At 60.1% G+C, this 22746-nt stretch overlaps 2 protein-coding genes across 2 annotated transcripts; one reads left to right on the top strand and one right to left on the bottom strand.

Annotated features, from left to right (window-relative positions):
• The first annotated feature begins 5300 nt into the window (after nt 1-5300).
• HHATL (hedgehog acyltransferase like) lies at nt 5301-14374 on the top strand. Its single transcript, XM_068558071.1, has 12 exons — nt 5301-5440; nt 7169-7287; nt 7681-7748; nt 8297-8410; nt 8537-8731; nt 9103-9312; nt 9544-9715; nt 10247-10391; nt 10508-10543; nt 13304-13505; nt 13910-14051; nt 14236-14374. Exons 2-12 carry the CDS (start codon nt 7182-7184, stop codon nt 14355-14357), a joined length of 1512 nt encoding a protein of 503 aa, XP_068414172.1. The 5' UTR covers nt 5301-5440; nt 7169-7181; the 3' UTR covers nt 14358-14374.
• A 345-nt stretch (nt 14375-14719) lies between these two features.
• KLHL40 (kelch like family member 40) lies at nt 14720-22476 on the bottom strand. The gene is made up of 6 exons (XM_068558255.1): nt 21151-22476; nt 19476-19636; nt 19094-19201; nt 18725-18910; nt 16085-16231; nt 14720-15224 (listed from the first exon to the last, which is right to left on the bottom strand). The coding sequence occupies exons 1-6, from the start codon at nt 22303-22305 to the stop codon at nt 15113-15115; spliced, it is 1869 nt and encodes a 622-aa protein (XP_068414356.1). The 5' UTR covers nt 22306-22476; the 3' UTR covers nt 14720-15112.
• Between the last annotated feature and the right edge of the window lie 270 nt (nt 22477-22746).

Here is a 22746-nt window from a genome sequence, read left to right as displayed (position 1 = left end):
CGTCTGCTCCTGGAAGCCAACCTGGGGCAGCCAGCTGGGCCCCTTCTCCTAGAAGAGGCTCTCCAAGGGCGACAAGAGCCAACATCCCATGGCAGGAGGGCAAAGGAGAAGCCCTGGGCACGCTTAGTGATGGCAGGGGAGGAGGCCAGCAGCCTGTCGGCATCAGCAAGAGCTCTGGGATGAGAAGCCGGCTGTGAACGGACAGATGCAGTCCCTTGGGCAGGTGCTTATCCCAGAGCCTAGCGGGGGACCCTGCATGCCCACAGGGCTCCACATGTGCAGGAGAGCCCAGAGGGCTCCAGGCTGGGCGCATCCCCCGGGCCGCCCAGCCCCGCCCCACCTCCCTCACCAGCGCATCCTCACACCCCACTCCTACCTCCATTGCTCTATCTGTGGGCATCCCCACCCTCTACAGACTTGGGGGCACCACGCTCCTAGCCACCTTGTCGACCCACCCCTTGGGGTTCTTCCTTAGGTGCAGACCCTCAGGCTTGTAATAATAATGATGATTTTCATGATCACCACAGCTCCCAGTGAGTGGGCACCTACTGTGGAAACCTGACCCCATCTAGACCTCTAGCAACCCAGGGGGTTGTCACCCTGTTCTACTGATGGAGAAACTGAGGCTCACAGAAAGACACAGAGCTAATATTTAATGCTGGCCTGCCTGCCTGCAAAAGCCAGGGTCCTCCAGTGGATCCGATTACCCAGGGTGGGCGTGCCTACCCACGGCTGGGCAGCTCTGTCCCCCTGCCAGCTGCTCCAAGAGGCACCTCTTTTTGCTTCCAAAAGGCTACAGCTGGTGGGTGCTGGTGGCAGAGGGCAGAGGTGGGGCCGGCTTGGAGCTCTGGGCAGGGGGATTTTCAGGCAGTGGGTCCAGGCGAAGGCACAGTGTACCTGCCTCACCACAGCACAGGGGTGAACTGGGAGGGCTGCTGCAGGAGAGCCCCCAGGCCCCTCTGTGACTGCCGCAGTGTCACCCCTCTCAACTGCAGTTACTGCCATGGGGAGGGGTGGCTCCATGGAGGGTAGCCACACACCCCGACCCCAGACACCCTGGCCACACCTGTGCACACAGGGGCTCACACAAAGACACAGATGCACACAAATACCTAGGCTCAGAAGCATGAATCTTATGTAGACACACATGTACCAGCAGATAGTGCTGACTCCACACTCATAGGCCCTGCCTGGCCATTTCCCTTCACATGGGATCAGAGAAAAACTTCCTTCACAGGAAAACTGAGGACCCTTTCATCCTGATGGCCTTCACTACACTTGCTGGGGGTCTCTAGACCTGTCACCCCATGCAGGGTCAGGGCTCCGAGTAGGGGGGCCAGCATGGAGTCCCTCCTCAGCCCCATCCCCGAGGAAGGGCTCAAGCAGACAGGGTCCCAGAAGCCCCAGGTAGCTTCCCCCATGGAGGGGGTTCACGGTAGGTATGCCACATATGTGAGTCGCTGCACAAGTGACACAAGTGACCGGTCTTTACGAGCGGGAATGTGCGTCTACATCCACACACACACACACACACACACACATACACACACATACACGTGTGTGTGAGGAGGAGCCAGCTTAGAGCAGGTCTGCTCCATTCCCCCAGCAGAATCCCTCTTCAGGACTCACTGAGTTAAAAGGTGCCAAGTGCTAGTGCAGCGGCTGGCACACAGTAAGCGCTCAATAAACGTCAGCCCACAGTATTACCTCTATTAGTTCCACAAATACTTGTTGAGCAATCACTCTGCCCTAGGCAAGGGGGTGCCAGGTGAGGCAGACTCAGTCCCCGAGCTCCCAGAAGCCCCAGATCAGCTGGGGAGACAGATTCCCAGGCCACCATCTACCGAGCCAGCTGGCCATCAAGCAGTCATCGAGTGCCAACTGCATACCAGCCTCTCCAGGCCTGTGAGGGACCCAGAGGCAAATCTGACTCGCTGCTGCGGCCTTCAGGGAGCTGCTTGTCCGGTCAGAGAGGCGTGGGAAATAGAGGGCCGCGACGGGGCGGGATGGGTTGGGGGGATGCAGAGACAGAAAGCTGCATCTCAGAGCCTCCCACCTTTCCTGCTGGCTTCCGGGCTCAATGCCCAGGTCTGGGTGGGGTGAGGGCTGTCTTTCCAGTCTCCCTGAGGTGTGGGTGGGCAAGTGGGGGGAGGGGAAGGCCCAGGAGAAGAAAGGGTTGTCAGAAGGACCAAGGGCTGGGGCCCTGAAGGATCTAACTCAGGTGGGCCAGGCACGGAGCGCGGCAACCTGGTCTGTCCAGGTTAGTGCCTGCGGCCCCTCCTGAGCAGCACCGCCTGTCCCTGCGGCCCTGAGGAGGACCTCCCAGCCCTCAGGCAGGTGGGCAGCAGGTGGGCTGGACCTGCCTTTCACAGATGGGAACACTGAGGTCCCTACCCAGAGCCACAAGGTGGTGGCAGCGGGAGACAGGTGCCTGGAGAGTGGAGGAACAGCAAGCAATGAGGCCGGGGGTGGAGGCACCTCACGTGAGGACTCTCCCTGGCCGCACCCCAGGCTGCAGGCCTGGGCGCTCAGGTTCCGACACTGACAGGTGAGACCCGGCTGAGCCATGGGTGTGGCTTGGCCACTGTCCCCTTGGGGGCCTTTGGGGCACCACAGCCGAATCGGACAAGGCTGCAGTCTGGCTCAGGCTGATTCAAGCCCCAAACACGTCCCCATGTCCCTGGGCCCTCCCCTGCTCTCAGGAGCCCAGGCCAGGGTGGCCTGCAGCAAGAGGGCTCCTCTGGGCCCTCACATCCGGTGGCCAGAACTAGCCTCCCCATCCCCTCCTCCAGCGAGCTCACGGCCACCCCACAAGGAAGTCTCTGCCCACGCACCCCCTCTCCTGCACACATGCTGTTATCTCCTGTAGTCCCTGAGCCTTACACACACACACACACACATGCCATAAACAACATACCACACACACACACACTTTCCCCGACTTTTTACTTTGAGCAACAACAAGAAACAAATGAAAAGGACTTTGAGACTTGAGAGAATTGGCCCCCTGCCCGTCTTTCCCAGTAGCCGTTGCTGGTCTTAGCCCAGTCACTTCCTGCCCCTCGTTTTGTGGGCACCAGGCGCCCTCCCCTCACCACCCCTCACTCGGGGGAAGCTGGCCTCAGGCTGTCCAGCCCCAGGTCCAAGGAGCCTCCCTAGCCCTCTACCCGCCTGCCATCCCCACAAGCCAAGCTCTCTACAGACCCCACTGCACGCGGCCTGCCTGGTGGACCTCTCCTCCTGCTGTGTGTGAGTGCTGCCTGTCTTGGCCTCTGGAGTGAGGGGTCTCAGCCTCTCTTAACAGCCTCTCTTTATGAGCAGTTCAGTGAGCCAGGCCCTGACCACGGAGTGAGCCGTCGAATCCCCCCAAGGGCCCAGTGAGGTCAGGGCCGGCAGTGTGCCCATTTACAGATGAGTATCTGAGGCTCAGAGAAGTGGGTCGCCAGCAAGGCGGAGCTCAGGCTCAAGTCAGCTGGCTGCACCTGTGCTCTTAACGGTGAAGCCAGACCACCACGTCTGCCTCCCAGAGCCATTCTCTTAGAGCCTCACGAGGGCACCAGCTGGATGGCCGGCTCAGGCTGGTCTCAGCCAGCACCAGGTGTGGGTGAGCTGGGTTCTTGCCCCTGCAGGGCAATCAACTCCAGAAGCTCATGCGGCTGACCCAGTGACTTAATCTAACCCACTCCTGTTTGTCAGTTTCCTCTTCTATCAACTGGGGAAAATGGTAACAACCACTTCCCTAGAGGTTGTGGTGACATTAAAAAGAGTTAATCCAGGTACAGCCTTAGAACTATGATTAACTTATTTCTCCTCTAACAACCATTGACTCTACCTCAGGACTCTACTCAGGTGCCCCACCTCCTCCAGGAAGCCCTCTGTAATGCCCACAGTCTGGCTCAGGCACACCCCCTCCCCGACGCTGGCCTCCTCTAGCACCCAGGATCCATGACTGCAGCCCGCACACAGCCCCTCCAGTGCAGTAATCACTGTTCATGCTTCTCAGAGTCAGGGACCCGCCGTGCAGGCCTCCGTGTCACTCTGTGGGGAGTGCGTGCTGAGAGGAAGCTCAGCGCCTCCAGGTATTGTGGGAAGGTGGGGCACTCTCCCTCCCAGGCCTTGCTCAGGCCCTGGAAGTGCCCCTGCTGAGGGTCGGGGTAGGAGAACACTTCTTCCTCCTCTAGTCTCCGCTGAGCCTATGACTGGGCTCAGAGGGTCAGCACGGGCTCCAGGACCTGTCCTGTGACTCATTATAGTCACACAGCTCCTTCTACCCCCCAGACCCCAGACCCTGCCCCCCATGCACATGCATAAACAGGCCCTCACAGACTCTGAGATCCTCATCCTAAAGGACCCCAGAGTGGCTGGATCCCTGGGTGGCACTGGCCTTGGGGAGGTTGTGAGGGACCCTGGCACACTGCCCACCATGGAGCTCCGAGGTCCTGCATCCAACCATGCATCCGTCCAACCAGCTGGGCTCTGAGGCCACGGTGGGGTGGCCTTCAGGATACCCCTCTGCATCAGGTAGGCTGGGCTGAGGCCTCGGCTGCCCCTTCCCAGAGTGAGGGCCCTGTCCCCCCACTCCTCTCCCCCAGAGGAGTCCTGGTTGCTTAGGAACATTGCTGTCTGCCTCCACCCTGTCGTGGAGAGGATGCCAGCCACTCCAAGGACCCACTCAAGTGACCCTGCCAGCTCCCCTCCACCTGGTCAGCTCCCTATGGGACAGGGCTCGGGTATAGGGCCCACATGTCTCTTGCCAGTTACAATTCCACTAGGCAAGTCAGTCCTCCCCCAGGCACTGATGCCTGGCCAGCCAGGACTCTGTGCATGATGAAATGGACCAGGGCAGGGGGCTAGGTGGGTGTGCCATGGGACAGCCGTTGGGAATTCACATGTAAAGGTGTACGCTGGAATTCATGGAGCTGCACATGAAAGTGTGTGCATGGTATGAGTGTGTGTGTCTGCATGGCGGGGGCAGAGCTCACAAGCCTGGAGAGGCCAGCGGGGGCCACCTGGAAGGCTTCCTGGAAGAGGAGAGTCCTGGCCAGCAGTGAGAAGGAGACACAGGCTCTACGGACCAGGGGAGGCAGGTCCAAGTGAGGTCCAGGTGTCCCTGTCTGAGCCTATGCCAATGGCCACCCCTTCTGCCCCTCCCCAATCCTCCCTGCAGCTCCCTGTGGCCAGCAGCTCTGCAGCACTCAGCTCTGCTCCACTTCCCTCCGCTCCGCTCCAGGAAGGCCACCTCCTCCCTGCCCTCCTCCTCCCCCACCCCTCCTGCTGTCACCACTCACCGTTCACAGCCTCGAGGGGGTGGGGACCCCAGGGCTGGACACACCGCACCAGGGCCCCAGAGCCCAGCTGGTCGGACGGTCGCACGGTCGGACGCAGGACCCCAGAGCCCCGAGGTGGGCAGTGTGCCAGGGTCCCTCACAGCTTCCTCAAGGTCAGTGCCAGCCAGGGATGTAGCCACTACAGGGTCCTTGAGACCTGTAGAGCCCACCCCAGGCCCCGCATCGCAAACCTCAGGCCCCAAAGTGGGCTTTACTCCAGGTGTACCTCAGGCGGGCAGGTCAGTGGGCAGGGGGCACTCCTCTGTCCACAGGCTGGCCCAGGTCTGGGGGTCTATCAGGAGAGGTCCCAGGCTGGGGGCCAGCCCTGGCCTTGCTCACAGAGGCCTCACAGGGGACACCCGGCACCGGCCATGGGGAGCTAAAATTGGAAAGTGGCGAGTGGGAGGCAGCTGACAAAGCTATTTCGCAGGCTCTTCGCCGTGCTCCGGTTTCAAGCTTCTGCTCCCTTAACCCGATCCTCAGGGCCTCCCTACCCCCAACCTGGCCCGTGGGAAGGTGCCTCAGCCCTCAGGCCAGCGGTGTAGATGTCAGGTCCGGCAGGCCGCTGGTAGGGGCAGGGGCAGCGGACGGTCTTCTCTGATCAGAGACTGCAGGGGGGCTCACTGAGAACACTCAATCCTGTCCCTGGTCCGCTGTGTGACCTTGACAGGTCCCTGCCCCTCTCTGGTCCATGAGCCCTCCATCTGTGTAATGGGGAGAATGCCGACTGTGGCGGCCCAGGAGAGCTGGTTTCGGAATTGGTGAGGGAGATTTAGAGGATCTGGGGCAGGAGAGAGGGCCATGCCAGCCATCTCTTGCTCAGCCCAGCCTGAAAGGATGCCTAGACATGTTCTTCCCTTCAGTGTGGGCCCTGAGTCTGTCACCCATGCGGCCCTTGGGAAGGCCACGGGTCAGGCCGGAGCGGGATAGAGAGGGCACAGGTGCTAGCTTAGGTCCCAGGGATGACCGCGAAGGACTCCCGGGGATGAGCTAGGCCCTGGCAGGAGGGAGTGGCCAGGCTCACCCTGAACCCAATACTGGTCAGCACCTTGGGTAGCGGCCAGCACACTCCCTGGTGTCTGCCTGGCCCAGCCTAGCCCCACACCCACTACCCCAGGGCACCTCTTCAAATAGCACAGCCTCCAGCCGGCATCCAGGGCCTGAATACACAGAGCACTGAGAGAGTGGGCAGGTGTGGCCACGGACACAGGCAGGAACCAGGGACGTGGCAGGCTGGGGCTCAGGGGCTGGTTGGGGTAATGGGGGTCAATGAGAAGCTATAGGCTGAATGAGAGGGATGGAGGTTTGGTGCTGGGGTAGGACCTGGGGAGGTCATGGGAAGTAAAGGCAGCTCAGGAGGGTATGGAATCAGAGAAAGGGGCCCGGAGGAGGTGGGGAGGTTTGTCAGGAGTTGAGAGAGACTTACTGAGGGGAGTGGGAACCCTGGGGGCCAGAAATATGATTGAGGTGATGCAGAGGGAGTTTCTCCACAAGAAAGTCATCTGAGACCTTGGAGGAGCAGTTTGAGCAGAGGGTGGGGACCGGTCCACCTGAAAGGTATGGAGGAGTGAATGAAGGTGAAGAAGGCAGGCTGAGAGTGAAGACCATGCTTTCAAGAGCCTTCAGTGGGAAGGGCGGGAGCGAGAGTAGCAGCTAGGATGGGGCACCAAATGGCAGGGGGCCTGGGAGGAGTGGGAGATGGGCGGGGAGAATGATGGCATGAGATGCCCAAGGGGCTGTCTCTCTTCAGAATGGGGACCCCATCACCTCAGTGGGGACCATGAACTGGGCTAGGCAGGGCTGGGGGGCAGCAGTGCCCTCACCCAATCTGTCTCTCTCAGCCCCATCCAGGCTATGGGCATCAAGACAGCCTTGCCCGCGGCAGAGCTGGGCCTGTACTCCCTGGTGCTGAGCGGGGCCCTAGCCTATGCTGGCCGGGGCCTCCTTGAGGCTTCACAAGGTAACAGCTGGGCCCCCGGACAGAGGGGTGGGACCATTCTTCTGCTGGGGGTCTCAGGGCTCCACCCAGCAAGGCCAGAAACTTAGAGGCTCCAGACTCAAGGGCAGTCCCTAGGCCTTGGGGCTGGGGGGTTGAGTCAGATGCAGCCACAGGGAGACTCAAATGCAGAAGCACTGACAGAAACCTGGACAGAGCCAGAGAAAGAGAGAGAGAGAGAGTGTGTCTCAGACACTCAGGGATGCAGAGACCTGGCCCCAGACACACAGTGAGACCCAGAGAGAAGCAGAGGCAGAGAGAGACCCAGACCCTCTCCCCTCCCCCCAGGGTGGTGTCAGCCTTGCTGTAGAGGCAGGTGTGGGTGTCAAGCGCCCTGAGACCAGACTCTGTTCTCAGGTGGGGCCCACAGGAAAGCCTTCCGGGAGTCTGTGCGACCCGGCTGGGAGTACATTGGCCGGAAGATGGTAGGTCCCTCGCACCCCAGGGTCCCTGACCGGGGTCTCTGACCCCTGGCCCATCTCTCCTGTCCCAAACCTTTCCCCGCTCTCCCCTGTTCCCAATGGTCCCACATAACAGAGGGCTCGCAATGGGGAAGGTCTCTGGCTTGAATTTTCAGCATCTTCAGTTTCTCCACTGGCCCCTCCTCTGTCCTCCTGGGGCCAAGTCAAGCCTGCCTCAGACCCCGCTCATTTAGGAAACAAACCGAGACGGGCTTCCGCAGGGCCTCCAGCACCATCCTCCCCAGGAACAATGCAATAATGGTGGAATGTCAGGCAATGTGCTGGACAGAGGGGGAGCTTGGAGCAGCAGGGCAGCCCACGTGGTGCCCCTCATTCCTCTCTACCTACCTTCCCGGTACTTCCCTCAGAGTGGGAGGCAGGGACCTCAGCCATTGCTCTCCTCTAATGCACAAGAAGACTCTGGGGGCAGGGAAGGGGCTGAGACTCTGACCAGCCCAAGTGCCAGCCCACTCTGCCCCCGCCCCACCTTAACCTGCCTGGGCCTGCCCCAGGACGTGGCTGACTTCGAGTGGGTGATGTGGTTCACCTCCTTCCGCAACGCCATCATCTTCGCTCTCTCCGGACACGTGCTGTTTGCTAAACTCTGCACTATGGTTGCCCCCCAGGTGAGCTGGACCTGAGCCCCCCCTGCCTCCCCCTCCCCTTCAGCTACAAGGGTTGCGGGGAAGCCATCCTGGGCCCCCACCTTTGCTCACATGGAGAGGTAGACGAAGCCTTCTCCCCGTCCACAGCTCCGCTCCTGGATGTATGCTGCGTACGGCGCCCTGGCGGTGGTGGGCACAATGGGCCCTTGGTACCTGCTGCTGCTGCTTGGCCACTGCGTGGGCCTCTATGTTGTCTCACTCTTGCGCCAGCCCTGGCTCTGTCTCGGCCTCGGCCTGGCCAGCCTTGCCTCTTTCAAGCTGGACCCCCTCATCTCCTGGCAGGTGTGCGCTGGGGCGGGGCAGGGGTGGAGGGTGCAGGGATAGGACCCCAAACCTCTCACCCCATCCAAAACGTTTGCCTCCTAAGTCTCCCCAGGCATTTCCTTCACTTTCCCACCTGTCTTCAAGCCTTTGACCATGGAGCATGCCCTGCCCACAAGGTGGTCGCCCTCCACCACAGCAGAGACATGTGCAGCTCCTTCCCTGCTCTGCCCCAGCACTTAACATGAAATTGGCCCTCGGTGGCCAGTGTTGACGGGCGCTGGCAGAGAGGGAGATGGCAGGACCAAGCTGGGCCCCTGCGGGAGGCTGGGTGGGCTTCCCAGAGGCAAGGGGCACCCTGGTGAGCTGGCGGCCTGTTCTCTCCCATCCAGAGCGGGTTTGTAACAGGGACTTCTGATCTTCAAGAGGTGCTGTTTCACGGGGGCAGCGGTTTCACGGTGCTGCGTTGTACCAGCTTTGCGCTGGAGAGCTGTGCCCACCCTGACCGCCGCTACTCCCTAGCTGACCTGCTCAAGTACAATTTCTACCTGCCCTTCTTCTTCTTCGGGCCCATTATGACCTTTGATCGCTTCCACGCTCAGGTGAGGGGACACCCTGTGGGCTCCCAAGACAGGCCTGCGTCCCCCCCTGGGCGGAAGTGAACCCCCCTCAGACCCCAGAGGGGCCCGTGTCTCCACTCTCAGGGTTGCCAGGATGAAGCCGCGTCTCCCCTCACCCTCGCATCCCCAGACAGCTAGTTCGTGACTCACCGCTCAGACAGGGCTCCTCGCGCAGGGCTTGCCTCCCCCGCTCAGACACTAGCCGTCCCTCAGGTGAGCCAGGTGGAGCCGGTGCGGCGAGAGGGCGAGCTGTGGCGCATCCGGGCCCAGGCGGGCCTCAGCGTGGTAGCCATCGTGGCCGTGGACATCTTTTTCCACTTCTTCTACATCCTCACCATCCCCAGTGACCTCAAGTTCGCCAGCCGCCTCCCGGACAGCGCCCTCGGTGGGTGCGCGCCGGGCCCAGAACAGGGACGGGGACGGGGCCGCCACTTCAGAAGGACGGACCCTCTGCGCCCCAATGGCGGCGGAGTCACAGCTGGGGAAGTTGGCGCCCCGGGGGACAGCACCTATCGCAGGGTGGGGGAGCGGGGATTTAGCCTTTGAAACGCGTGGGACTTGGAGGTAGGTTTGCCCCGTGAGGCCCGGAGTGGTACCCGACAGAGGCCGCCCACCTCGCCGGGGCCTGGGGCTGATTCCCCCAGTCAGAGAAGGTCTCCCCGGGGCCAGCCCCTCCCACCAGGACGTGGGGGCGGGGCCTGCGTGGGGCGCGGGGCTTGCGTGGGGGCGGGGCCTCCGCGGGGGCGGCCGGGGCGCAAGGACCTTCCCCCCACCACCCCGGAGCTGGGGAGAGAGTTTCCGTAGGGGAGGGCGGGGCTCCGCGCCTCCCCTGGATTTAGGAAGGCCCGGGGCGGGGTGGGGGACGGGGGGCAGGTCGGTGTGACGCCCCCGGGCCGTGACGACCCCTTGTCCCCAGCTGGCCTAGCCTACTCAAACCTGGTGTACGACTGGGTGAAGGCGGCCGTCCTCTTCGGCGTTGTCAACACCGTGGCGCGCCTCGACCACTTGGACCCGCCCCGGCCTCCCAAGTGCATCACAGCGCTCTACGTCTTCGCGGAGACGTGAGTGCGAGGTCTGGGGACTCGCCTCCGGGATCCCCACCTCCCTTTCGCCTCTTGCCCCAAGCCCCGGAGCTCGTCTCCTGGCTGATTCCCGCCCGTCTGCTCTCCTCCCACAGGCACTTTGACCGTGGCATCAACGACTGGCTTTGCAGGTGAGTTGGGGTGGGGTGGGATGTCACAGCCATCCCCCAGGTGTCTGAGCAGGGCAGTGGCCAGGTGGGTCCACGTCTTCAAAGATCACCCCTGGGCCAGAGGAAGCAGGGAGGGAGGGAGGAGGTCATGGCAGAGGTCTAAGTGAAAGACAGAGGTTTGGACTTGGGTGGGGCCCCTGGAGGTGAGAGGAATGGAGTGGAGACACACAGCAGGCAGCCTGGACAGGACTTGGCCGTGGATTGAGGGCATCAGGAAGGAGAGGGCAATGACTCCCAGGAAGTCGTGTGCCCGGAAGGACTCTGGTTGAAGGGAGAAGGAGGAGCCGGCAGAAGGGCCTGAAAGGAGCGGTCAGAGGAGCAGGAGAAAAGTCAGGACCATGGGACACCCTGGAAGCTAAGGGAAGACCATCCTGGCATGGTAGGGGCAACTGGGTCAGATGCTGCTGGCGTCAAGGAAGCCAGAGACTGAGCGTGAGTGTGGGCGGCGTGGAGGTTCTCAGCCTTTCCCTGGAGAGGCAGGGGCAGGGAGGAGTCGGGGCTAGGGGCGTGGGGGACAGAGGAACCGCAGGGTAGTTCCTGTGTGGACAGCTCCTGGAAGAAGCCTGGTACTGAAGGGGGACACACAGAAGTGGCCGAAGGGAGAAGTGGGTGTTTTAAAGACAGGAAATAATGGGACATGCTTGGGTGCCAAGGGGAATTATTCAATAGAAAGGAGGAAGTTGGCAGTGCAGGATAGAGGGGTGATTGATGGAGTGAGCTCCCTGAGAAGGTGGGGAGGCAATGGAACCAGGCAGAGCTCTGGCTTCGGGACACGGAGGAGGAAGAAAGGCCAGTGTGGATGCAGAAGAATGGCAGGTGAGTGTGGAAAGGTGAGGGATTCCTCCTGAAAGCTTCGGTTTTCTCCATGAAGTAGGAGGCAAGGTCATCAGCTGAGAGATGCAGGTTTGGGGGGCGGGGGTGGAGGGAGCCACACAGGTGCTGCCTCTCTTCTCCTGCCTAGATCACCACACCCATTCACACTTGCAGGAGAGATGAGGTGGAGTAGCCACTGCAGAGCCTCAGAGAAGATGCTGACCAGAGGAACCGTGGCACTGACAGCTCAAGTGGGGTTGGGGGTAGTGGATTTATGGATTCTAATATGTGAAGGTGTAGGATTTTTCCCATCAGGGCTTTGCTTCTTGGGTGCAGGTGAGGAGAAAGTGGGTGATTGGGCTTTCCCAGATGGGTGAGAAGGAAGAAGTGAGAGAGAAGGGTTTTTAGGTTATTTGTAATGATGACTCATTGAATATAGTTAAGAAGGGTGGTAAAAATAGGAGGGGGTCACAAGATGAGGAAGGTGGGGGGGGGGTCAATGAGATTGAAGAAGTGGAGCTAGGGAGTCAGGTCAGGTGGGGCAGGGTGAAGGATGGGAATTAGGAAGGAGTCAAATAAGTGGTGAAAAAGTTGGGGTGTGGCCATGGGAGTGGGTGACTGAGGTGGAGTGGAAAGGAAACCATTGGTGAAACGAGGAGGTCAAGGAACAGAGAGGCTGGTTATGCAATGGGTCCTCTACTGAATTTATTTAACAGATATTTATTGAGTACCTACTATGTGCCAGGCACTGTTCTAGGCACTGGGGATACAGCAGTGAACATGGCAAAGACCATGAACTCATGGAACTTACAGCCTAGTGGGGAGAAACAGACCATAAACAGGTTTAAAAAAAATAATTTTAGAGAGTGGTAAGTGTTATGAAGAAAATAAAAGAGTGTAATGGGGTAGAAGCTTCTTTAGTTGGGGTCCGGGTAGCCCTCAGTGAGATGAACTGAGACTTGAGTGATAACGAAATTTGGAGAAGAGAATTCCAGATAGAGGGAACAACAGGTACAAAGGCCTTAAGACAGGAACCGGCTGTGTGTGTCTGAGTATCAGTAAGACCAGTAAGGGGAGGGCATAGTGAATGAATGGGAGAATGGTGGGTGATAGGTAAGGGAGGGAGGCAGAAACCAGATGACGTGGGATCTTCTAGCCATAGGAAGGTGGTTGAGTCTATTCTAATTGTAATGAGGAGCTATTGCGGGAGGGTGTGATTGTGGAAGTGAGGTGATCTGGGTTACACTCTTAAAAGATGCCTCTAGCTGCTGTGTGGACAACAGACTGTAGGGGGCAGAGGCAGAAGCAGGGAGATGACTTAAGAGGCTCTTTCAATAACCTGTGTGACAGGAGATGATCGCCTCGACTAGGGTGGTGTTAGTGGAGGTGATAAGCAGTGCTCAGGACCAAGTGGAGCCTGTGACGTTTGCTGGTTTGGATGTGAGTGGAGAGGGGAATTGAGAATCCAAGATGGCACCAAGGCTCCTGGCCAGCAACTGAATGGATGGTGGTATCATTAGCTGAGAAGGGAATGAAGTGGGTTTGGGCAGGGATGGGGGAGTTGGTCATTCATGTGAGATGTCTGGTAACAGTTGGATATATGAGTCAGGAGAGAGACTGGGCTACAGAGACAGATTTGGGGCTTGTCTGCATAGAGACAGTATTCAGTCTTGGGTCTGGATGAGATCACTGGGAGAAGTGAAGGCAGCTAGAGAAGACGGGAAGTTCAAGGCTGAGCCCTCCACATTTTGAAGTTGGGTAGAGGAGCAGCAGCCACCTGAGGCCCAGAATGTTGAATGTGCCCAGGATGATAGCGTTGAGGAGCTGCCCCCGTTGTGTACCCTTTGCCCGTCTCCCACCTGCCTTTTCCCACACTCCCACTGGCCCCTCTTCCCGCCTTTCCTGCAGGTACGTCTATGACCACGTTGGTGGGGAGCACTCTGCGGTGATCCCAGAGCTGGGGGCCACTGTGGCCACATTTGCCATCACCACTCTGTGGCTCGGACCTTGTGATACTGTCTACTTGTGGTCATGCCTTAACTGCTTTGGCCTCAACTTTGAGCTCTGGGTACAGAAGCTGGCAGAGTGGGGGCCCCTGGCACGAATTGAGGTGAGCAAGGAAGGTCTGGGGCTGGGTTGTCTGGGACACTGGAGGGGGTGGCACTACTGCTCTCTGGAGTCTTCCAGCCACACTTGGCTCCCAGTCCAGAACTTTCTCACCACCACCCCCCTCCGGGTCGTCGGGCAGTGGCTCCCTCTGTGGGTACCTGGCGCTCCCTTCCCTTCTGCAGGGTCGGGGGGCACCCGGGCCTGGCTGTGTTGTTCAGGCCCTGCCCTCTCTCCAGAGTTCAGTTTCCCATCTTTTAACAATGAGGGAGAGCTGAGCGGGGACTCTCAGGGACACAGGCATATCCCCAGGACCCAGGTGGCCACATAGGCAAGGCCTCTGACCCGCCACGTCCTCTTTCCCCTGGGCCTCTTGCCTCACTGCCTATGTTTTCCTGGACCCAGCAGGCCTCTCTGTCGGAGCAGATGTCCCGCAGGGTCCGAGCCATCTTTGGGGCCATGAACTTCTGGGCCATCATCATGTACAACCTTGTAAGCTTGAACAGCTTTGAGTTCACAGAGCTGGTCGCCCAGCGCCTGCTACTCACAGGTGAGGGACGGGGGATACGGAATATGCCAGGTATCAACCTCAAGGACTGTGACCTCCTGAAATGTCCCCACCCCACCGCAATTCTGCAGGGACTCAGCAGGGCGGGACAGTCAAGTGGGGAGAGAAGAGTCACTGGGGGAAAGGGGAGCTGCTTCCAGGTGCCCATGACCTCTTCCCCACACAGGGTTCCCCCAGACCACACTGGCCGTCCTGTTTGTCACCTACTGTGGTGTCCAGCTGGTGAAGGAGCGAGAGCGAACCCTGACGCTGGAGGAGCAGAAGCAGGACAAAGAGAAGCCCGAGTAGGGGAGGGGGGAGAGGGGAGAGGGATGGGCTCCGCTCAGCTATTCCTGGGAGGGGCCTGACTGATAGAATAAAAGACTTTTCTACCACGGTTTGGCTCTTCCCTGCCCCTTGCTCCAGCAGCCTCCTGGCTCCCTGTCCAGGCTGGATGAGGAGCTGGAGGTTCAGGGAGGGGGCTCAAGCTCTTGGCGCAAACAGAACGTGTAGGAGACACACGTGGAGGGCAGAGACCACCGACCTTGGCAGCCCAGCAGCTGAACACAAAAGCCCCAGTTCTTCAAAGCACCTGGTCGCTGACGCTTGGAGCACCTGATCCCAGACCCCGAGCTGCTTGCTCGGAAGGCACTTTATTCTTCTTACAGGAGACTTACCCAGGCTGCAAGGTGCACTCGATGGGGACCCTCCCCATCTGACAGGCGAGAAGACTGAATTCTGTGGGGAGTTTATGGGCACACACAGCCAGGCCGGGGCTGGGCCAGGATGCAGCCCGACACCCCCCGAGGTTCTGCCTCATGGACCAAGAACACGGGGGATATGGAGACATCGGAGAGGCCAAAAGTTTCTCGTCCCTGCCCGAAAGGCTAGCTCCAGGCAGCGATTTCCCTTTCCTGGCTGAAGTGGCCCCTCGGGCACTATGACGGGATGGGATACAGGTGGGCTTTGCCTCTCCCAGACTCCTCCTGGGAGCCCCCATCCCAGAAGGCCGGGCCTGTGTGGGCTGCAGCATGGGGGGCGCGCAGTCAGGTCGTCTGGGCGGGTCACAGCTTGGTCAGGCGCAGCACGTTGAGCCGTACAGGTAGGAAGGTGGCGCCAGCGGCATAGGTGACCTCCCGCAGGACCCCCTCCCACTTCTTCTCATCCTCATTGTACCTGGGGTGGGAGGAGTGGAGACAGGGACGAGGAGCTCGGTCAGCCAAGTCCAGGGTGGGACCCAGCAGGGAGGGTTGGCTGGGTGCAGTAGGCCACCCCTGGGGAGTGCCGCCCCCCAGCCTCAGGCCCATCTCCAGGAAGGTCAGCTCCTGGAGAGCGCCCACGCTCTGGAAAAGGGGTCCCACCCCCAAAGAACACCTGCCCTATGTTCCAGGAAGAGCCCCCTCTCAGGAAGCCCACACTCCTTGAAGTCCACCTCCCTCCAGGAAGGTCTGCACCTCCCCAAACCCCTCCTCTTGAGAATTTCTGTACTCAGCCCTCCGAGAAGTCCTCCCGGGTCCTCCTCTCCCAGCAGCACTGCTCTCTAGAGGCAGCCTGCAGCACTGGGCATCACTGAAGGTTCGGAAGCTGCCCCAGGCTGCCGAAACCTCTCCCCTCCACCCCCAGCTAGGACCAGCCATAGAAGCAATGGCTCTGAGAAGCTGGGATCCAGCTGCTTCTCAATCCCGACCCAGCTCTCCCCCTCAGGAGGGAGGGGAGAGGAAAGACCCGGCTGCCTCTCAGGGCCTGCTCTGCTCCCTGGGGCCCGGTTCTGTGGCTCTAGGCCCTAACCTTGGCACCAGCTCCTGACTGACACTGTCGATGCTCCACAGGGGGGCGTGGTGCCTTGTGTGCAAACCCAGACTTTCCCAACAAACTGGAGAGACCCTGGGCTGAGCAAGGCATGTCTGCTGCCCTGTCCCCACAGGATTCCCTGGAAGAGGGATCAGCTCTGCCCACAGATGAGCCTGCTGGGCGCTGCCTCGGTGCCCAGCTGGCCTTGCTCACGATTCCCCTCACCTCCCTAGGGCCAGGCTCACCTCCAGATGTCGTTGAGCTCTGTGGGAACCAGCTCCCCGGACTCAGTCTCCAGTGTGGCAAAGCCGCCGATGGCATAGAGGGTGCCTGCCAGGCTGACCAGGCTGAGTGAGCTGCGCTCTTGTGGGAAGGCCTCAAAGGGCGCCCACCTGGCAGGAAGGAGGGGGCGTGAGGAGGTGCCTCACCCGCCCCTGGGGGGCCGCAGCAAGCCCAGGGACTGTCCCCCACCAGCACTCAACAGCTTCAGGTGCACCCTGCAAAATCCGACTCCCAGGCACCCGTGCTCCCAGCACAACCTGTTTCCTGACCTCTCAGGAATGCCCTCTGGTCTTCACTTCTTCCCCATTCTCTTGCCCCTCCCATTTCCCTCCATTGTCCCCTTGTCATTCCATCTAACCTGCCCCATGAAACCCACCAGGGCTCTCTCCAATGTCCCGCCTTTGCTCCTGAACCAACTCCAGCTTGCTACCTCAGTGACCATTGAGACCGTCCCTTGCACTCCTGCCCCGTCCCTTTTCTCCCCTTCACGGCCCAGTGAATCTCAAGGTGCCTTCACTCCCCTCCCCTGGCTCCCGAAGTTGGGTCTTCATCCCTCCAAAACTGCTCTCGGGTCCCCAGCCACCACAGGGCTCTGGAATCCAGGGTCCACAGTATGCACTTCTGCTGATGTGACTTTCTTCACTTCCCACCTCCCAGCCTCACCTCTTGGGATTCCTTACTGAATAATGCATCTGCCCCTGCTGCCCCCAGGGCTTGGGCCTCGGCTTCTCCCACTAACATCCTCTCTCCTGAGGGAGCTTGTCCCCTCCGAGTACTGTCCCCCCTCCCCAGATCTCACCCTCGAGCTCTCTGTTTGCCCTAGTGGGCTCCTCCTGGACACCCAGGCACCTCAAATCCACATGTTTTAACTCGACCCTCATTTTTCCTACCTAACTCCAACAGTTCTTCAATAAGTGACGTCCTTGGGACTTCCCTGGTGGCGCAGCGGTTAAGAATCCGTCTGCCAATGCAGGGGACACGGGTTCGAGCCCTGTTCTGGGAAGATCCCACATGCCGTGGAGCAACTAAGCCCGTGCGCCACAACTACTGAGCCTGCGTGCCACAACTACTGAAGCCGCACGCCTAGAGACCGTGCTCCTCAACAAGAGAAGGCACCACAATGAGAAGCCCACTCACCACAACGAAGAGTAGCCCCCGCTCTCAGCAACTAGAGAAAGCCCGCGATCAGCAACGAAGACCCAACGCAGCCAAAAATAAATGAATAAGTTAATTAATTTAAAAAAAAAATGAGGGCTTCCCTGGTGGCGCAGTGGTTGAGAGTCTGCCTGCCAATGCAGGGGACACGGGTTCGAGCCCTGGTCTGGGAAGATCCCGCATGCCGCGGAGCGGCTGGGCCCGTGAGCCACAGTTACTGAGCCTGCGCGTCTGGAGCCTGTGCTCCGCAACAAGAGAGGCCGCGATAGTGAGAGGCCCGCGCACCGCGTTGAAGAGTGGCCCCCGCTTGCCACGGCTAGGGGAAGCCCTCGCACAGAAACGAAGACCCAACACAGCCATAAATAAATAAACAAATAAATTAAAAAAAAAAAATGACCTCTCACCCTCACTCAAAAGCATTCAGCTCTCCCTCTCACCCCCACCACCCAATCAGTTGCTACACCCTATTCTTCTGTCTGCTAAACTCTTGCTCCTGAGTATGGTCCCCGGACTGGCAGCATCAGCATCACCAGGGAGTTTATTAGAAATGTACTCTGAGGTCCCTCCCCATTCCTGAGAATCAGAATCTGCATTCAGAACATGATCCCCAGGGATTCACGGGCACGTGAAAAGCGCTGGCCTAAGTCTTTCTCCAGTGCATGCTCTCTGCCCCATCCCTGCTGTACCCCCAGCTCCAGACCACCATCACTTCTTGCTATACAGCTGTACCCCTGCCTCCTAGAAAATCCCTAATCTCTTCTCTACATGAGCTGCCATGAGGCATCTTAGGAAAACACAGAAGGGAGCTTAAAACCCATCAGAGGCATTTCATTACTCTCAGGATGAAGTCCCTCAGCCCAACTGCCCCCTCTCCAGCCCCAGTACCCACAATCCCCACCTCCCTTCACCCACCACGCTCCATCCAACCTGACCAATGCCCTTTCCTCCAATGAGCCTGCCTTTTTTTCTCCTAAATGCCTTGGCACCAGCCTTCCTTTGCCTTTGGGCATCCTTCTCCCACCACCCCTTTAGCTGGCTGAGTCCAACTGGTCTGCCAGCTCAGTTTTCTTCGTGATCTCCCAGGGCAGGGCAGCTTCTGTCTCAGTCACTGCTGTATCCCTAGCACCAGGCCAGTGCCTGGTACGAGTCTCTGAATGAGGAACCTGGCATCTCCTGGGAGCTCTCTCCTGCAGACCAGGCTGGCCACAACCCTTGCCCCACCTTGTTGGGGAAGCCCACCTCACTGCTGATCAGAGTAGAGGGGCTAGTTCTGTGCTGATGTCCAAGCTGCACAGTGGAGACTCAGGACAGAGGCTATGTTTCCTGCCAGGGCAGACACAGAGAGGGCTGACATAGGCCCAAAGCCACACAGCTGGGCTGGTACAGTGGGGCCCTTCGTCCCTGGCTGTCCAGTGGAACGGGGACAGGGAGGGGGGAAGCAGCCATACTTGCTGTCCACGATGTTGTACACCTCAGCTGAACCGGTCAGCCCTGTGTCTGTGACCCCAGCAGCCACAAAAATGCGGCCGTCATGGATGGTGGCCCCGAAGAGTGAGCGGGCAGTCTTCATGGGGGCCAGCTCCCTCCACTCGAACTTCTTAGGGTCATAGACGCACATCTTGTTCAGGCATTTCCTGTAGGGCGGGGGGCAGTGAGTGAGAAGGAGGAGGCGGGAGCAGAGCCGCCTCTCCCTTGGCCCAGTCCCTCCAGCTGCCTCGCAAGGCAGTCAGGACAGACCCCTGACAGCCTCGGGGAGACGCTGCTTCCGTTCTACCCGCCGACTCGGCTGCTGCACTCCTTCCTGGCCCGCGCCTCACCTGTCGCTACCTTTGCCGCCAATGACGTAGACAAGGTCCATATGGGAGAGCACAGAGTGGCCGTACACGGCATAAGGCAGCGGGTCCGATTCGCCCCATTTGAACGACCTAGAGGGGAGGGGAGTAGGGCGCTCTCAGCCCCCGTCTCTGCATTCACCCACCACCCAACACATATTGGGATGCCCCCGATTCGTTACCGGAACTCCCAGACCTCTTAGCTCCTCGCTCCCACCCCACCTGCCAACCCCGCCCAGCCCCTACCCAAGCCCGCCTCCGCCCCCAGCCCTGGGCTCTCGCTCCCCCGCCACGCCCCGCCGCCGTCCTGGACCAGCCCCCAGGCTCCTCGCCCGGATCCTCGGCCCCGCCCCCAGGCCGCGCTCACAGCCTGTCGTAGCACATGACCGAGTCCAGGCTGCGCTCGTCGTCCTTGAGCTCGCGGCCGCCGACCACGTAGATGGAGTTAAGAGCCTCTCCCAGGCCGAAGAGGCAGCGCGGCGAGGGCAGCGGCGGCATCCCCAGCCACTCTGAGTCCAGGTGGTCAAACTGCGGGCCGGGTGGCCAGTCAGCGACCGCCCCCCACGTCCTCCACCAACCCCCCCGCCCCAGTCCCAGCCCGGCCCCACCGCAGCCCCGTCTGGCCACCCCCAGGTCACAGAGGAGTCCGGGTCTCCAGGGAGGGCCAGCGCAGACTGGAGGCGGCGCCTGGAGACAGTGCCTCTCCTCCTATCAGGCTGAGAACAGCCGACCGTCCCACCCCCCGTAGGTGCCAGGAGACCACCGTTATATCACCGTGATGGGGCCATCCCATACAGAGCTGAGAAGGTGCCGCTGAGAGGGAGGCCCAGCTGCTGTCCTGGCCTTCCGCAGTACAACTCCTGAACTGGGGCCTGCCTGCTCCCTGTTTTCCACTCCATCCCACTGCACAGGAAACATCCAAATACAGCCACTCACCCCTTAAAATCTACAGTGTAAGTCTGCGACCCTGTGTACCCCAAAAGGTTTTTTTTTTCTTTTCTGGCACACCCCTGCGGCTTGTGGGATCTTAGTTTCCCCACCAGGGGTTGAACCTGGGCCCCCGGCAGTGAGAGTGGAGTCCTAACCGCTGGATCGCCAGGAAATTTCCCCCAACAGTCTTTTAATAACCATACTAGGGGCTCATCTTTTGGGAGAGTTTTCTGAGGCCTGAGCACTGTGCTGATGAACACTTTATAACCATCAATTAACCTTCAAACAACCTTATCAAGCAAGGAAGAATAATATCCCCATTTACGAACAGAGGCCCAGAGAGAATAAACAATGTGCCCATGATGTGCCTTGGCTGGTGGAGATGCCCCCCCTCCCACCCGCCCTAGCTTAACCCTGGCACCACACTGTCCCTCACGCCTCTCAAACCTGGTCAGGCCTCACTAAGCACACCACTCACTATAGGCTCCTTCCCATCTCCGTCCCCTGCTCACTGGTTCCCAGCCAGAAGCACTGCGCCCTCCCCTCCATGTCTCCAAATTCACCCAACTAGCAAGGCTCACACCTACATGGCCAGTCACCAGAAAACCATTCCTGCCCTCTGAGATCCCACCGTCACATTATAACTTGGACTGGGCACCCCACTCTCCTGGTCCTTCCCGGGCCTCAGTTTCCCCATCTATGCAATGGGAAAGCAAGGGAGGATGGTCCCCTTGTTTGAGACACTCCGTTCCACATTCCAGTGCTGGCCTCAGGCAAAGTTCTTGGCCAGGACCCCTACACTGACCTTGCTCTTCCTTCTCACTGTCCCTGACCCCACCCGCTGTGCAGAGCTAGGGCCTCCAACATATCAGACCATCCTGAGGCTGACATCTCCCTGAAACTGAGACACCAAAGTTATGCATCTTATTGTCAACTGCCTATAACTATCTTCAGCCCTCAGGCAAGTGGCTGTCAGTCATCCTCCCCCATCTACATCTCAGCCTAGACCCAATGACATTCCCCAACAAGGAGACACAGGCCTCTCCTGGGCCCCAAGGCTGGCCACGCCCCTCCCAAGGCTGGCCACGCCCCTCCCAAGGCTGGCCAGGCACCTGCAAGAAGTAAGCACTCATGGGGTCCTCTTTGTTGTCCTCATTGTAGAAAAGGCCCCCAGCCACGAAGACCTGGTTCTCCTTGGTCACTAGACTGACGTGGTTCTTGGGGATCTGGGTGGAGAGGGAGGCACAGTAGCACTCGTTGGCTGCCGGGTCATAGGCCATGGCGCCCTCCTCACTGATCATGAAGATGAGGTCCTGTAGGAACATGCCAAAGCGCAGGGTGTCATTGAGGATCCCGGGTAGGATGCGCTCGGCCTCCTCTTCATCCTCCTCTGCCTTGGCTTCGGCTGTGCCCTTGTCAGTGGCCTTGGCCCCCGCTGCCTCCTTCCCCTTCTTCTTCTTGCGCAGCATGGTGATGCGGCCCTCGTGTGCATCCTTCACCATCTGCACCTTGCGCAGCAGCTCGGGCTGGGCACGCACGAGAGGGTGGCGCTCCACGCGGCTCTCTAGGAAGGCACGTGGCAGCAGGCGGCAGCGCACGCTCTCGAAGACGGTGGGCAGCGAGCGCTGGCGCTCGGCCTGCCCCTCGGCGTCGCCACTGCTCGCCCATCTCATCACCGCCTCGAACACGGCCTCCTCCTTCTCCACGTTGAGGCCATCGCTGGAGATGATGGCGATGAGCTCGTCAGCCGAGAGCCCGAGGAAGTCGGCGTCGCGGGACACCAGCGAGAAGCGCGCGCAGATGAAGTCGCGGGCGGCCACAGCAAGGCGCGCGCAGTCGAGCAGGAGGCCTAGGCGGAAGACCGCCAGGCAGTTGGCGAGGCACAGGCGCTTCTGCAGGAAGGACACGCAGATGGTGAAGATGGATGGGATCTGGAAGCGGTGCGCCGCGGCGAACAGGTCCTGCACGCTTGCCTCGTCCAGCGCGATCTCTGACGTGTACAGGTAGTGTAGCACCTGGGCCACCACGTCAGGGGACACCTCCTCCAGGCGCAGCTCGCCCGCGCGCTCGGGCTCGGCCAGGAAGCGCGCCCGGAAGTAGGAGCTGCAGGCAGCCAGCACCAGGCGGTGGCATGGGAACTCGCGCTCACCCACCCGCACCACGCAGTCGAGGAACTTGCCGTGGTCCAGCATGTCCTTGAGCCCGTCCTGCAGGAGCGTCTGCTGGTACAGCCGCTGCTCCTCCGCCTGCTCCAAGCCCAACGCCATGGTGGGTGGCCTTCTCTCCGCACTCCCTGCCTTCCTGCTGGGTCGCGCACAGTCTACGCAGCTGTCCGAGCTGGACTATATATAGAGGCGGACTGGGCCCTGTAAGGCGAGCTGCCTGGCCTCCTGCACATGACGCAGGGGGGACAGCTGGGCTGAGGCCCCCTCCCAGAGCAGTCTTGACTCAGCCCAGGGGCTCATGGGATGGGGGTGGGGTGTCTCTGTCCTCCCTGAAAGATGGGGGCCTCGCTGTCTCATTTCTAAACGGAGCACAGAGAGGCTTTGACGGCTTTCCTTGGTTGGGTGACACCTCTCAGGGGAGGGGATGACCCAAGCTCTGCCCCTCAGTCCAAGGAAAGGGAAGCCTTTGAGTCCCTCTTCCAGGGTCTCCCTTCCTTCATGCCTTCTCGGCCTTTCTACCCAGGTGCCTCTATCCTCCTCCTT

Source organism: Eschrichtius robustus, chromosome 12 (assembly GCF_028021215.1).
Source record: "Eschrichtius robustus isolate mEscRob2 chromosome 12, mEscRob2.pri, whole genome shotgun sequence".
NCBI lineage: Eukaryota > Metazoa > Chordata > Mammalia > Artiodactyla > Eschrichtiidae > Eschrichtius > Eschrichtius robustus.
The sequence above is the reverse complement of the archived record's forward strand: the minus strand, read 5'-3'. Positions and strand labels throughout refer to the sequence as shown.

Coding starts and splice junctions, on each gene's coding strand:
- HHATL (XM_068558071.1), top strand. CDS start 7,182: ATGGGCATCAAGACAGCCTTGCCCGCGGCAGAGCTGGGCCTGTACTCC. Junction 8,411..8,536: donor GCACTATGGTTGCCCCCCAG/GTGAGCTGGACC, acceptor CCCCGTCCACAG/CTCCGCTCCTGGATGTATGC. Junction 9,716..10,246: donor CCTCCCGGACAGCGCCCTCG/GTGGGTGCGCGC, acceptor CCTTGTCCCCAG/CTGGCCTAGCCTACTCAAAC.
- KLHL40 (XM_068558255.1), bottom strand. CDS start 22,305: ATGGCGTTGGGCTTGGAGCAGGCGGAGGAGCAGCGGCTGTACCAGCAG. Junction 19,202..19,475: donor GTCATGTGCTACGACAGGCT/GTGAGCGCGGCC, acceptor CCTCCCCTCTAG/GTCGTTCAAATGGGGCGAAT. Junction 16,232..18,724: donor TACAACATCGTGGACAGCAA/GTATGGCTGCTT, acceptor CCTTCCTGCCAG/GTGGGCGCCCTTTGAGGCCT.